General features: G+C 38.0%; 1 protein-coding gene across 4 annotated transcripts in view; it reads left to right on the top strand.

The window, feature by feature from the left end:
• Nucleotides 1–15,074: 15,074 nt before the first annotated feature.
• Nucleotides 15,075–16,623, top strand: part of rapgef1b (Rap guanine nucleotide exchange factor (GEF) 1b) — a 41,329-nt gene continuing 39,780 nt past the window's right edge. For 3 of the 4 annotated variants that reach the window (XM_084387164.1, XM_084387162.1, XM_084387161.1), the window contains exon 1: nt 15,083–15,397. In XM_084387164.1, the coding sequence (XP_084243290.1) occupies nt 15,370–15,397 (28 nt within the window). In that variant the 5' untranslated portion in view covers nt 15,083–15,369. Of the gene's footprint in view, nt 15,398–16,623 lie in introns of all 4 variants that reach the window. The other variant, XM_084387165.1, reaches the window with a different exon arrangement.

Below are 16,623 nucleotides of genomic sequence, written 5' to 3'. Positions count from 1 at the left end.
ATGTCTTTGCTGCTGACAAACAAGCAAACCCAGCCCAGGTTAGAAAAAGTAACGTAACGCATTACTTTCCATAAAAAGTAACTGAAACTTTCAGGAACTGAATTTGAATGCACAGAAACGCAAGTAAGAATAAATAACTAATTTTGACCAGTTTCTGTCAAGGATGTGTGTGTGTGTGTGTGTGTGTGTGTGTGTGTGTGTGTGTGTGTGTGTGTGTGTGTGTGTGTGTGTGTGTGTGTGTGTGTGTGTGTGTGTGTGTGTGTGTGTGTGTGTGTGTGTGTGTGTGTGTGTGTGTCGGTGTGTGTGTGTGTGTGTGTGCAGCCATATGTAACTTTTCAGAGATGTAAAAATGGACAAATCAAGCATTATCACACACACACACACACACACACACACACACTCCTCATTTTCTGACATGATTATATTAAACACTTCCAAATACACTTCCTTTGAAAAGTTTGCGGTTGGTAATATGTATTTATGTTTTTGAAAGAAGTCTCTTCTGCTCACCAAGGCTGAATTAATTTGATCAAAAATACAGGAAAAAACAATAATATTGTGAAATATTATTACAGTTTGAACTGTTTTCTATTTGAAAATGTTTTAAAATGTAATTTATTCCTGTGATCAAAGCTGAATTTTCAGCATCATTACTCCAGTCTTCAGTGTCACATGATCCTTCAGAAATCAGTCTAATATGATTAATTGCTGCTCAATAAATATGTCTGATTATTATGGATGTAGTGCTGCTTCATATTTCTATGGAAACCTTTTTTTTTTTTCAGGATTCTTTGATGAATAGAAAGTTCAAAAGAACAGCATTTATTTGAAATAGAAATCTTTTGTAACATTATTAATGTCTTTACTGTAACTTTTGATCAATTTAATGCATCCTTGCTGAATAAAAGTGTTAATTTCTTTTTAAAAACCGGTCAATTTCACACCTTATCCCGAGTGTTGTGTGTGTGCAGTGTTCTGGACTATAATTGCATTGTGAGCAGTTGTTGTTCTATGAGAGTCTTTAGGGTTTGTGACAGGAACTGAATAGCTGAAGTCAAACGACGGAGGTCGCACAGGCTGAATGTGTGTGTGTGAGAGAGAAAGGAGTGGGTGTGTGTCAGTGTGTGGAGGGGAATCAAAGCAGGGCTTCAAAGCTGATCAGGGTCTCATGGGTAATCTGCCATCCTGCACTGCACTAGTTCAAAGCGCCGCACTGTGAATGCCAGTTAAGAGTGAGAGAGCCATGCAAAATTAAAGAGAAACCGAGAGAGTGGGTTGTGTGTCTGTGACTCTTAGTGTGTGTGTTTGTCGAAGCATGTCTTGTTTATGTGTGTGTTGAGATGCGACTGCCTTTGAAACAAACCTATGCGCTTCAGCAGAGGCGCTGATACAGGGAAGATGTGTTGGAAATTCATCAAAAACGTCAATGTTGAGTATTTGTAAACATAATAGAGCACATAACTTTATATAAAAAAATACAGTTACAGCTCTAAGAGTCACATTAGAATTTAATTTTATATTTGCTTATTATTTTATTAATATATATGTATATTATATTATATACATTTTTGAATGTTTTTGATCACAAATATAGTAAAAACAGCTATATTGTTTTTTTGTATGTTATTTATTTCCTTCAGAAATCATTCTAATATGATGATTTGCTGCTCAAGAAACATTTCTGATTATTATCGATGTTGAGAACAAGTTTTGTTGCATCATATTTTTGAGATAATGTTTTTTTTTTTTGCATTTATTGGAAATAGAAATCTATTGTAACATTATAAATATCTGTACTGTTACTTTTGATCAATTTAATGCATCCTTGTTAAATAAAATTGTTAATTTCTTTAAAAAAATGTAACCCCAAACTTTTGAATGGTAGTCTTTTTTCTATATAAAATCATATAATATATATACACTCACCTAAAGGATTATTAGGAACACCATACTAATACTGTGTTTGACCCCCTTTCGCCTTCAGAACTGCCTTAATTCTACGTGGCATTGATTCAACAAGGTGCTGAAAGCATTCTTTAGAAATGTTGGCCCATATTGATAGGATAGCATCTTGCAGTTGATGGAGATTTGTGGGATGCACATCCAGGGCACGAAGCTCCCGTTCCACCACATCCCAAAGATGCTCTATTGGGTTGAGATCTGGTGACTGTGGGGGCCATTTTAGTACAGTGAACTCATTGTCATGTTCAAGAAACCAATTTGAAATGATTCGAGCTTTGTGACCTGGTGCATTATCCTGCTGGAAGTAGCCATCAGAGGATGGGTACATGGTGGTCATAAAGGGATGGACATGGTCAGAAACAATGCTCAGGTAGGCCGTGGCATTTAAATGATGCCCAATTGGCACTAAGGGGCCTAAAGTGTGCCAAGAAAACATCCCCCACACCATTACACCACCACCACCAGCCTGCACAGTGGTAACAAGGCATGATGGATCCATGTTCTCATTCTGTTTACGCCAAATTCTGAATGTCTCAACAGAAATCGAGACTCATCAGACCAGGCAACATTTTTCCAGTCTTCAACTGTCCAATTTTGGTGAGCTCGTGCAAATTGTAGCCTCTTTTTCCTATTTGTAGTGGAGATGAGTGGTACCCGGTGGGGTCTTCTGCTGTTGTAGCCCATCCGCCTCAAGGTTGTGCGTGTTGTGGCTTCACAAATGCTTTGCTGCATACCTCGGTTGTAACGAGTGGTTATTTCAGTCAAAGTTGCTCTTCTATCAGCTTGAATCAGTCGGCCCATTCTCCTCTGACCTCTAGCATCAACAAGGCATTTTCGCCCACAGGACTGCCGCATACTGGATGTTTTTCCCTTTTCACACCATTCTTTGTAAACCCTAGAAATGGTTGTGCGTGAAAATCCCAGTAACTGAGCAGAAATACTCAGACCGGCCCGTCTGGCACCAACAACCACGCCACGCTCACAATTGCTTAAATCACCTTTCTTTCCCATTCTGACATTCAGTTTGGAGTTCAGGAGATTGTCTTGACCAGGACCACACCCCTAAATGCATTGAAGCAACTGCCATGTGATTGGTTGATTAGATAATTGCATTAATGAGAAATTGAACAGGTGTTCCTAATAATCCTTTAGGTGAGTGTATATATATATATATATATATAGTTTGAGATTCTTATCATACTGACAAACTGAATGTGTGTATTTTCAATTTGAGCCAAATGCATAGAAATGTCTTGAATGCCAACATAAATCTTCTTTATGTTTTAAAATGATTTGCTTTATTTATCAACTGTTTTTTCCAACTGGGGACGTCCTTGCATGTCCCAAAAGGAAAGTTTTGTCAGATTTAGTTAATTTTGTTCCCTAATTATAGCTACACACACACACACACACACACACATCTTTGTAGGTCATGCATAGGAACTCACAAGAGACCTCGCGATATCTGCTGTATTTACATAAACATACATTCATATATTCACAGAAGACAACATTGCATGGAAGTTCAGAAGGAAGGATATGCTGGTATTGTGTTCGTTCAGTTAATGAAGTAAATGATCAAACAAGAGTATTTATGCATTGGCATTATGGAGTGACGCCCGCTGAGGTTTAATATCAGCGCACGAACACCTCCTCTCTCTCTGTCATTGTTTCACTCCTTTCTCTCTCATCTTTTCAACAGATTTTAATCGAACACCCCCGCCAACCCCAAACACCCTCTACACACACACACAACACTTCTCTTGAGTCTCTTGGGTCCTGGATCTGGCGTTCTCTCTGTTTAGCGCTTTGTTAAAGGTTTGTCATGAAGTACAAAAATATTCAGTCTTTTATCCTCAGCAGAACCGCTGCGGAATTCAGATGAGCATCAGTATCGATGAGACACTTGTTCTGTCACTCTTTTGTTCTGCATAATTCAGTTCATCTGCACAGTCCAGTCAGATAGGTAACACCTGCACCTAAAAGTTTTAATAATGCATTGAAAATACTTTCATAATGCATTATATATACAGGCTAAAGCAGGGGTCACCTGCATTTTCCAGACCAAGGACCTGGACCACTTTGATTGGTGCATTGAAAGATGGAGCATGGTCGCATATTAATGCATTTACATGCAAAGCTAATTAAAATAATCAACAATAATGTGCATACTTGTTTATTTGCATTCCTAGCTGTAACTTAATGATAAGTTAAACGGGTGAGTTCCAGAGTCGCCATGGTCAGAATTCTGATTCCGGATTCTGATTCTGACTCTGTCACCATGGCGACACAAGAACCCATGTGCAAATTAAAGATGATGTCATGTGACTTAGAGTTTGACATATGGATGTGTTCTAGTGTCGCCATGGTGACAAAGTGTGAATGAAGAAGTCATGTTAGTGAAGGGAACATGGCAGAACTGTGAATACACCTGAACCCTGTGTGTGTGTGTGTGTGTGTGTGTGTGTGTGTGTGTGTGTGACCCTGAGAGGGAACATGCTGCAGGACAGGGCTTTCTCAGGGTCTCCATCCATTTATTTAAAGCTGAAATTAAATAAAATAAGATTTTCTTTCCAAAGTACCCCTCAGTACAGTATATACATAGAAATGACATGCATGTTATTGTTGTAAATGCACATATATTTTGTGCACCATATTCATAACTGGGCCAACAAATGTTAGTTCAGCATTTTATTTTCCAGCATATGGTGCACATTTGAAACGGTTTCTTTGGCCCATCATTTATTGTCCTCTTTATCCAAAAAATAAACGTATTATCACTTAGACGCATATTTGAACATCTGTACTACATCAGACAGTTTTCAGAGATGTAATATTTAATAAAGGCATATCATCATGAGAGAGGAAGAGAGCTGTGACTGTCCCAAGAGGGGGTCTCTTCAAGTTTTTATTTATCCGGTTTAATATTTTGTTAAGGGAGACAAAATGTGCCTGAAGCTTGTATTTTTAATTTTGCTAATTAGTGTATTTAGTATTTAATATGTTTGTGTGTTGTGGTTTTGGCTCTTCCACATCTAAACCTCTCTCTTCATGTGTAATTCACAGAGAAATGCTTACCAAATGCTGTATATATATATATATATAGTTCATATTGATCATAATGCAGACTTTAGATCTTGGTAAATCTGAGCACAGTTTGAGACATTGTTGAGATCTCGTCTAAAACTCCGGAGGAAACACACGTTTGAGAACGGAGGAGTAGAAGTCTGTGAGAAGAAGTCTTGTTACTGTTGAGGAGAAACATTCGAGAGCGAGCAGAAAGAGCTGTTTTGAATATCATGCTGTGATGATGATGATGTCATCTGGTAATATGTTATTCATGGCTCTATGATTCATGCGTCCCTCAATAACATTTATTCAGTGCTGGAGACAGATGGCTTGGGCTCTGGATGTTGCCAGGAATGTTTTGAGGGACGTGTCAGTAGATCGGTGTTCAACACACACACGGCCATCTGCTCGTCCAGACACACACACACACGCGGATCTAGAACCGGCCGAATCTAGAACCAGCCCGGTTAAAAACCAGTTCTGCTACTAGAACTCGTCAGAGAAGGTTTCTCAGTCATCATGAAGCGGAGTTCACAATCCTTGTTTCCTTTTGTGGCGTATAGTTAAACAGGATATTCAACAGTTAAAAATGAAAAGGTATTTGATTTGTTAATCTGTGGTGTTTCCATGATTTTCGCAGTTGTTGAAAAAAATATTTAGAAGGATTACAAAGGAGTAATTTATAATGGATTACATTTTTTGAAAGTTGCATAACTGTAAGTGTGTGTGTTCCTAGTTATTAAAGGGTTCACCCAAAAATGTAAATTCTGTCAGTAATGACTCGCCCTCATGTTGTTCCAAACCCGTAAGACTTTTAGTTCATCTTCAGAAACACAAATTAAGATATTTTTGATGAAATCTGAGAGCTGTCTCACTCCTCCATAGGCTTCTATGGGATCGAAACTTGCAGGCCTAGAAAGTTCGTAAAGACATCGTTAAACTAGTCCAAGTGACTACAGTGGCTCAACCTTAAGTTTATCAAGTGACGAGAATACTTTTTGTGCGCAAAAAACAACAAAAATAACGACTTTATTCAACTCTTGTGAACGAGTGAGTTCACGTAGTGTAACAGCGCAGCGCTTCTGGGTTGTACGTCAGAATGTAGGCTCACTATTGGCCAGCATCACACGCATCACACACATGACCAGCGTCAGCCAATAGTGAGCCTACGTTCTGTCGTACAACCCAGAAGCGCTGCGCTGTTACACTACGTCAACAGGAGAATGACATGGAAGAGAGGAGATAGTTGAATAAAGTCGTTATTTTGGGGGGGGGTTTGCGCACAAAAAGTATTCTCGTCGCTTGATAAACTTAAGGTTGAGCCACTGTAGTAGCTTGGACTATTTTAACGATGTCTTTACTTTTCTGGGCCGGCAGATAGTGAGTGTGTATCACACAATCTCAATCACACACACACACACACACACACACACTCACTCACACACACACATTTACACACACGCACATAAACTCGCAATTTGTGAGAGAGCGAGTTTATGAGCAATTCGTAATTTGTGTTCCGAAGATGAACGAAAGTCTTACGGGTTTGGAACAACATGAGGGCGAGTGATTACTGACAGAATTTTCATTTTTGGGTGAATTAACCCTTTAAAGACTCTCCCTCACACACACACACACACACACACACACACCATTCATTTTATGTAAAGCAAATTGTAGCTATACTCACTATAACCAAAACCAAAACCATACTAAGAAAACTTTTTTTCTTATTATTTTATGTTTTCTATGGTCCACTTCTAATGTTGGTGAGATTTATGCACCATAAGCAGTCATCATTTTGAAATGAATGGCTCTTTTCTATCCTGTCTTTGAACGCTCCACTTTAAAAGGGGCGTGTCTCCTTTAAGACGTCAATGCAAACGCCCACTGCTATGATTGGGTAACATCTTTGCATATTAAATAAGCGTTGTACATGCAGAACTGTTTAAATTTAAACTTTTTTAAGTACAGTGTCAAACTATCAAGGAAATTTCGATTTCTTAATTTATAACCCCTTTAAAGTTCTGTTGGAGTTCCAGTATGTTTCTATTGGACCATGTAAAAGGGGAAGTGACCCGTGAGGTCGAGGAGGGTCCGGTCTGTTCTCCAGGAACTGTAATGATGCGATCATGGTGTTTGAGGCGTGAGGTTTATTGATCGTTGTTCCTCTTGACGTGTGACGAGTGTCGGCTGCACACATTCGGCTGAAAACATTCATCTGGAGAATCCATTTGAGTCTCAGGGGTGTGTGTGTGTGTGTGTGTGTGAGAGAGAGAGAGAGAGAGAGAGAGAGAGAGTTTGCAAACTCGTGTGTGTGTGTGTGTAAGAGAGAGAGTGAGTGAGTGTGTGTGTGTGTGTGTGTGTGTGTGTGTGTGTGTCGACCCATTGACTCCCTGTGCCAATGCATTGATGAAGTCAACAGTTGGATGTGTCAAAACTTTCTTCAGTTAAACAAAGACAAAACTGAAGTCATTGCGTTTGGAAACAAAGATGAAGTTCTCAAGGTGAACGCATACCTTCACTCTAGGGGTCAAACAACTAAACATCAAGTCAGAAATCTTGGTGTGACACTAGAGTCAGACCTTAGTTTCAGTAGTCATGTCAAAGCAATAACTAAATCAGCATACTATCATCTGAAAAATATTGCAAGAATAAGATGCTTTGTTTCCAGACAAGACTTAGAGAAACTTGTTCATGCTTTCATCACCAGCAGGGTGGATTATTGTAATGGACTCCTCACTGGCCTTCCCAAAAAGACCATAAGACAGTTGCAGCTCATACAGAACGCTGCCGCCAGGATTCTGAGCAGAACCAGAAAATATGAACATATCACACCAGTCCTCAGGTCTTTACACTGGCTCCCAGTTAAATTTAGGATTGATTTTAAAGTATTATTACTGGTATATAAATCATTCAATGGCCTAGGACCTCAATATATTGCAGATATGCTCACTGAATATAAACCCAACAGATCACTCAGATCATTAGGATCATATCAGCTAGAAATACCAAGGGTTCACTCTAAGCATGGCGAGTCTGCTTTTAGCTATTATGCTGGAACCAGCTTCCAGAGGAGATCAGACGTGCTCCTACAGTAGTCACTTTCAAATCCAGACTCAAAACACATCTGTTTAACTATGCATTTAATGAATGAGCACTGTGCCACTGTTCGTCCGACTGTTTGTACTGTATTTTATTTTTTATTTTTCTAAACTGTTTTAATTATTATTTTAATTTCTTCTATGTAAAGCACTTTGAATTGCCATTGTGTATGAAATGTGCTATATAAATAAACTTGCCTTGGCTTGTGTGTGTGTGTGTGTGTGTGTGTGTGTGTGTGTGTGTGTGTGTGTGTGTGTGTGTGTGTGTGTGTGTGTGTGTGTGTGTGTGTGTGTGTGTGTGTGTGTGTGTGTGTGTGTGAGAGCGAATGTGTGAGTTTGTGTGTGTGTGTGTGTGTGAGAGAGAGAGTTTATGTGTGTGTGTGTGTGTGTGTGTGTGTGTGTGTGTGTGTGTGTGTGTGTGTGTGTGTGTGTGTGTGTGTGTGTGTGTGTGTGTGTGTGTGAGAGAGAGAGAGAGAGAGAGTTTATGTGTACTTGTTTTCATGACAACTGAGGACATTTTTATGATAACACACCTGCAAATGAGGACACTCGGGAAAATACGTGATTTATGAGGACATTTTGGGGGTTCCCATTTTTCAAATGGCTTTAAAAACATACTAAGCAGTGTTTTTTTTTTTTAAAGTAAAAATGCAGAATGTTTCCTGTGATGGGTAGGTTTATGGATAGGGTTAGTGTAAGGGGATAGAATATAGGAGTTTGTACAGTATAAAAACCATTACGCCTATGGAATGTCCTCACAAATCACATAAACATGGCTGTGTGTGTGTGTGTTAATGCTAACAAGCCAGCCTGATCAATAACTGCTTAATCAGCCGTTCACGCTGTAGCTCAGATCAGGGGGTCGTGAGAAAGAGCAGGTCTGACTCTCTCTCTCTCTCTCTCTCTCTCTCTCTCAGAGTCTGTCCATCTTTCGCAGAGTGAAAGAAGTGGATGTTTAACCTTAAAGTTGTTTTTTTCCTCTCACCTTTTGTAATTTACTGCACTTTAGAGATGTTATTGTATAACTTGTATTTGGTCTTAATCACATTTTCTTGTAAAATAATGTCAGCCTTTTTCTTCCTCTCTCTTTAGGAAACGCCACACTGTAATAAATGACCCTCTGACCTGATCCGACAGCCCTCCCGATGGAAAAGAAAATTTAATCTCGGACAAAAAGAAACAAAGTGCGTTATTAAAAAATGCTAAAGATCATTTGCTCTAGGCTGCCAGTAACACTGCACACACACACACACACACACACACACACACACACACACACACACACTGAATAAGAGTGTGTTGAGCTTGATGGAGGTGACACATCAGTCTGCATTAAGTACTAATCTGTTTCCTGCCAACAGTCCTGTACGTCACACTGAGGCCAGATTTGAGAAGTACAGTATGTGTGTGTGTGTGTGTGTGTGTGTGTGTGTGTTGGATATATGTTAATGTGTTCTGCACTGCTGATATTAACCATATAGATTCCTTACAGCAGTTTTTAGAGACAAAGTACTACATCCGCCGTGCGGTTACTGTCACATGACCTCCCAGCATCAGATGTGTGTGTACTGTGTTTCGCACACTATATATAGTAGGGAAGTATTTGATTTCGGATGAAGTATTTTGATGCAGCGAAAGATAATGTTTGGAATAATATAATAACACACTACCCATACAATTCCTTTGATATAGTATGAATATTAAATATGCAAATTTCGATAGTTCATTCATAATTTCTTAATAAATCACTCACTTTTTTAAATTGAGAGTTAATATAAAGTTTCCTAGTCATAACATGTATTTTTATAAATAAAATTTATTTATTTATCAATTATAAAAGTATGTTATAATTGATTTTAAATTATTTTTTAGGCAAATTATTATTTTAGATAATATAAATGATTAAACTTATTAATAAAATGTGTTTATTTTATTATAAATATATTTATATACTGTATATATGCATTTTCAGTGTTGAATAACTTAATACAAAATCTTTATAACTTAGCTTTAATTGTTTAAATATTGATTTTTAGATCAAAGAAAAATTAGTTAATACTAATAAATACTTTATGCAATTAAAAATGCTTACATTTCTTTATTATTTTATTATTCCATCTATTTTGTTCAACTGTAAAAAAAAAAGAAGAAAAAAAGGTTTATTTAGTATTATTTGTCAATTATTAAATTGAAATTCGATTAATGACATTAAAATATTATGGCAATATTATTTAATGATAATAAATAATTAAATTAAGTATTTCTGAAAATATTTCTGTAAGCAGTACACCAGTTTTCAATACATTAAAATACTAGCTGTACTCTAGAGCGAGAACGAGAGAGAGAGAGAGAGAGAGAGAGAGAGAGAGAGAGAGAGAGAGAGCGAGAGAGAGAGAGAGAGATTGAACCTCAGCACATGCATACAAACCAGTGCTGGCCCATTAAATATTCCTTTTGATTGGGTTCTAGCTGCATCAATTTAAAATAGCACATGCAAGACTTCACACACACACACACACACACACACACACACACACACACACACGCAAGGCCAAAGACAATTCGATTTCTGCCCCTGATGGAAGATTATTATATTCATAACTAGCTCTGTATTAGTTGTGTTGACTTCAGGGAGCTTTGAAATGAATTACAGTCTTTGTGTTTGTTGTTCTGGATGAGCTTAATGGATGTTTTCTTCTTTAAATGAGTTTCCCTCTGTGATATTCCTAAGTGTGGTTTGGGATAATGGCCACTCTCTCTCTGTGTGTGTGTGTGTGTGTGTGTGTGTGTGTGTGTGTGTATGTGCAGTTTTTACAGTAAAGAAACGTTCCTTGGAGCACATGTTGAATACCATGATAATGAATTTAACCTTGAATCAAGGTGACACACATCAAACAAACGCCAATCAACTTGTGTGTGTGTGTGTGTGTGTGTGTGCCGCTGGTGTATCCAGCATCTCTCTCTCTCTCTCTCTCTGCTCATTAAGGAGTGTGGATGAAAGCGTTTGTGTCCGTTGGCTGGACTGAATCCCTGGCTAACTCACTGGAACCACCATGGCAGCAGAATCCCTCTGATATTCATCCCTCGACTCTATGGCTGCGCTCGGAATAGAATATCGGAAAAAATATTGTTCTATCATTTTTTTTTTCAATCAAGTGCTTTATTTACATTTTATTTTTGAATTATTAAACTTATTTTATTAATTCCTTATTACATTTATTTGTATATTAAAAAAAAGAAAATCTTATTTTCATTTTTCCAGTTGCTAACACACAATTTTGCAAACTAGGCTGGTTTTATCAAAATACTTAACACAATTCACAAAACCACACACCCAAACTGCAAAATACCTCATATATCCTGCAAAATGAAGCACTGCAACCAAACCTACACATAGCATTATCAAAATCAGACTTTTGCACGAAATGGCGCACACTTCATTCATATTAGCAGATTTCTGTCTAACCTACACACTGATGGACATGATGAAGAGCACTCTCATCTTTAGTACGCTTTGCCATAATACTAAAATAGTTCAAATTGTAGAAAATTCTTCAGATTGTTCACATGCACAGACATATTTGCAGATACACACACATTTTTCACCAAACGAGTCAGTGCAACATATGCACAGCGGATATATTTACATTGGACTGAACAAAAATATGCTAAAAAAAAAAAAAAAAAAACAGTAAACTGAAAAAGATTGAAGTGTTAATAATGAACCATTGAGGTGTTTGGCACACACACATGTATCGGCCAATCAGCTCATGGAGTGTCGTTTTGAATGGCAGTGTTTTGAAATGGCAAACATGTGACTTTATGTCCGATTGTTGTGTCTTATGCAGAGAACCGTGTTCAGTGCGTTTAATAAGTGCCATTTTGAATTGCAAAATGTGTGTAAAGCAGAAAATGTGTTTAGACTTTTGGAGACTTGAGAAGAGGTTTTGTAACATTAATTTGATCTTAAATTGTTTAAATATTGATTTTTAGATTAAAGAAAAACATTCGGCGAATGATTTAATGAAAGTGGTTTGTTTACACTTTTTAAGTTATTAATGTGATCATTTATTTTTTTATTTTGTGTCGGCAAACTTACATGAATTTCTTTGTTCTTCCGAACACAAAAGTAGATATTTGGAAGATTGTTGGAAATCAAACAGTTGTTGGACCCCCTTGACTTCCATTGTGTATGAAGGGGAAAAAAAGTACTATGAAAGTCAATGGGGTTTGATTTCCAACAATCTTCTAAATATCTACTTTTGTGTTCAGAAGAAGAAAGAAACTCATACAGGTTTGGAACGACATGAGGGGGAATTAGTGATGACACAATTTAAATTTTTGGGTGAACTATCCCTTTAAATGTTTACCTTGATATTTAGCCGTCCTCTACCCAAACCTCAACCTAAAAACACGCATGAAAACACACTTTCTTCTCTATCGGCCTGTCCTGGACCCCTGGGTTTCTCATCCCTCGTCCTTCACTCTTACCCTCCTGTCCATTTTGCCTGTGCAGTAGTTTCATCTTCAATGTAATGTCATATTCTTTCTTTATATTGCAGAGCTCTCTGTGTGTAAGCAGTTTTGTGTGTGTGAAGTGAGAGATCAGTCTCCTCTTGACCTTATCTGTGTGTGTGTGTGTGTGTGTGTGTGTGTGTGTGTGTGTGTGTGTGTGTGTGTGTGTGTGTGTGTGTGTGTGTGTGTGTGTGTGTCACACTTGACGGATCATTCCATCTCTTGTGCAAGATATTGAACAGGTTAGAAACATGACATTTGACCTTTCTCACTGTCTCTACTTGCTTTTTTAAGGACATGTGTGTGCATCAGTCAATATGTCATCATGCTGGAGGTCAAAACATTCAAAACATTCCTCCATCTGTCTATATGAGTATCATCACTCTCACACATTTTGATATTTATGACCTTGTCTTCAGTGAATTCTGACCGGTTAAGATTCAGCTCCAACCTTCACGCTGACAGTCAGGCGGATCAAACGATCCCTGCTGCACTTCTCTGATCTCACACACTTACATGAACAGAGCCGACAAAACACTCCAGCGGAGATATTCACATGAACTGACACAGACGATTCAACTCAAAGAGATTATTAACTTGATTAGAACAACAGAATATGTATGTTGTTTTAGGAGATATCCTCAGTCAATCGACTTTCTCTCTGCTCAAAAGAACATGTGGAATAATAATAAAAGAAAATACACACTTATTGTGTTGCTTGTTGTTTATTTGAAATAGTGAAGATTTGCTGCTGACTGGGTGTTTTCTTCAGGCAAGATAAAAGTTGAACATGGAAGAAATGATATAGGATGAATTCAGGTTGATTGGGACACTTTTTCCCTGTCAGCTCAATGGGAAAAGCGTCCCAGTCACCCTGAATTCCCCCTACAGTAGGTGGATCATTGAGCAGGAGTTTTCGAGGTGCTCGAGCGCCCCCTCTAGCGGTTGGACGAGGTTATTGCAGCGACACTAAAAAGCCTCATTAGTGTGTCTGCGTTGATGAACACTTAAAACTTGTTCAATTATTTTTTTGTTTCGGGATATTAACCTCTCTCTCTCATGTATACTGTAGTATCATTTATTTATTTTGATATGACAAACTGATTCGTTCGTACATGGAATAATGTTGTGATTTCATCATTTATCCGCTAGATGGCAGCACATCGCCACGCTTCAGATCCTTAAGTGAGTGTTTCTGAGTACACTAAAACGTCACATTATATTTTTGTAATATATTGGAAATAATTGCATTGATTGTAATCATTTAAAAAACGTATTCTAAATATTTTGTTATTTTTTCCTTAGTACTTTACGTTGTGAAGTATTCTTGATACAATGAAAAAATAACAATAATAATAATAATAATAATAATAATAATAATAATAATAATAAAAATTTAATAAAAAAACGCTAAAACCACCCTAAGATGATTGGCTGGTCTGGTTGAAATCTCCTAGACTGGCCAAGCTGGTGTTCAGCAGGTTAATGATATTATAATTCAAAATAATGGTTTTCTATTTTAATATACTTTAAAATAGAATTTATTTCTGTGATTCAAAGCTGATTTTTCAGCATCATTACTCCACTATTCAGTGTCACATGATCCTTCAGAAATCATTCTAATATGATTTATTATCAATGTTGGAAACAGTTGTGCTGCTTGGTATTTTTTTTTAATAACCTGTGATACTTTTTTCAAGATTCACTGATGAATAAAAAGTTAAAAAGAACAGCATTTATTTAAAATATAAATCTTTACTATCACTTTCGAATGGTAGTGTACAAAATATTTATATTTTAAATAAATACTGTTCTTTTAAAACTTTTTATTCATCAAATAATGAATAATGAAAGAGAGTGGAAAAAAGTTTCACAGGTTATAAAAAAAATCATAAATTTAATATTTCCATAATAAATCAACATATTAGAGTGATTTCTGAAGGATCATGTGACACTGAAGACTGGAGTAATGTACAGATTTGATCACAGGAATAAATTACATTTTACAATTATATTCACTAAGAAACCCATTATTTTAAATAAATGCAGGCTCGATGAGCATAAGAGACTTAATAATTAAAAAATATTAATATTTCCAAACTTTTGGCCGGTACTGCACTTTACCATGACATAAAAATAGATAGTCTGTTATTCAGTTTTAGGGGATGACTGTTAAAGGAATATAGAGCTGAAGTCGTATGGACTATTCTTAATCTAGTGTTTGTTTGATAGCTGCTGATTCGCTTTCATTGTACGGAAAAGAGCAGCGTGAACATTCACACAAACATCTCATTTTGTCTTCCACGGAAGATAGAAACTGATACAGCGTTTGAAAGACACGAGGGAGAGTGAATATCGACAGTGTGTTTTAGCTTAATTATTCCTGTCAATCTGACACCAAACAATCCCTGCAGCTCGTGATTCCAGTCAGAGAGGGGCGCTGTGTTCGCATCCCAATGGATCCTCGGGACGGACGGGACTCTCCGTACACACACACACACACACATCAGCAGTAGATTTCACTGTCTGTCTGTCGCCAGCGCGTGCATGTGAACGGATTCTAGCCCGTTTTCTCCGGGGATCTATATAGCCACGTTGACCCAGTACATCAAAATGTGTGGCTGAAGACTATAACTCGGGATTACTGTGGCCTAAATTCCCCATTTTGTCCTCCTGTGACTGTCCAAACTGAGGATTTGCTCCGGCCAGCGCAGCGATCATGTCGGGGAAAATAGAAAGCAAGCACGGTAAGCGCGAACCGGCCCGCGGAGTGTGTAGGCCTGGTTATCCTGCACTTTCACTGCTCCGCAATCTTACACTGATGCGTTTAATGCCACTGGTAGGAATGCACCAAAGGCACGGGTCTCTGGTGTTCATATCGACCCAGAAATATGCGGTGGGGGAAATCAGTGCCCGTTAGCACGCGCTAGCGCGCCCGTGGGGAGTCTCCGAGCTCGCGCTGCCGACGGGACATTTAAACGGGGCTTTTCTTTCCCGAGAGACGCATGAGACCGAGCAGAGACTGTCCTGTCTGTGTATCTGTCTGTCTGTCTGTGAAATCAAACGTGCATTTATCAACCCAAACTCTCCAGCAGCGGCAGAGCCTCTCCAGCCTGATGCTGTTGTCAATCTCATGCTCACACAGACAGAAATAAGTGAAGTTTATGAGTGTTATGCATGGCTTTATTTAATAATGCATCGGGTTTCACTTTTGTTCACTGGTTGATTAAGTTGCATAGATGGTCCTAAAACTATTTAAAGAGTTCATATGTGTATTTTCAATATGTATATAGTTTTTCTTAAAGTAAGATATATGTTTGAACATTAGGATATTAGGTTCAAATTTTAAAGTAAAGTGTATAATGTGCTTTTTTTAAAACCATTTTCATATTTGCAGTTCATTTAAATAGTCCTGAATGTTAGTAAAATGAGTTCATAAAAGCAGCGTTTATTATGCAAATGACTATGTTTTAGATAAAGAGCACCTCTTGGACAGGTCACACATCATTTGTTTTTCGGGGACAGTGTCGCCTTGTACTGAAGGAGGCGTTGTCTTTATTTCCTAGATAACTGTGTTTTCATTTGTCGAATTTGTCATTGGCTTTCTTTGGACACAGTTGGATGCTGTCATGTTGCCTGTTATGTTTAGGAATATGACAACACAGACTGTCTGTCTCTCTCTAGATGTGTGTGTCTGGTTGTGGTGAGTGTAACGGAAAGCGACAGGAGGTTTCTTTCGGCGGTGGGAAGGAAACTCAATCCCCCTGATCACCTCACCCTAAACAGCTGTCCCGAACGCCCGGATCGGATCGGGTCAGGGTCGGGGTTTAGGGTGAGGCTGCAGGGGAAGTTTGCTTGTTCAGTAGAGCAACAAATAACAGTTATCAAGGTTTCTGCAGGCCTTAAAAAGTCTTAATTCACTCAATTTAAGGCCATAAAAAAGTTCTTAAATGCATGGTCATGGCATTAAATG

This window comes from Rutilus rutilus (genome assembly GCF_951802725.1).
Source record: "Rutilus rutilus genome assembly, chromosome: 18".
Classification (NCBI taxonomy): domain Eukaryota; kingdom Metazoa; phylum Chordata; class Actinopteri; order Cypriniformes; family Leuciscidae; genus Rutilus; species Rutilus rutilus.
This window is presented reverse-complemented; position numbering and strand designations above follow the sequence as displayed.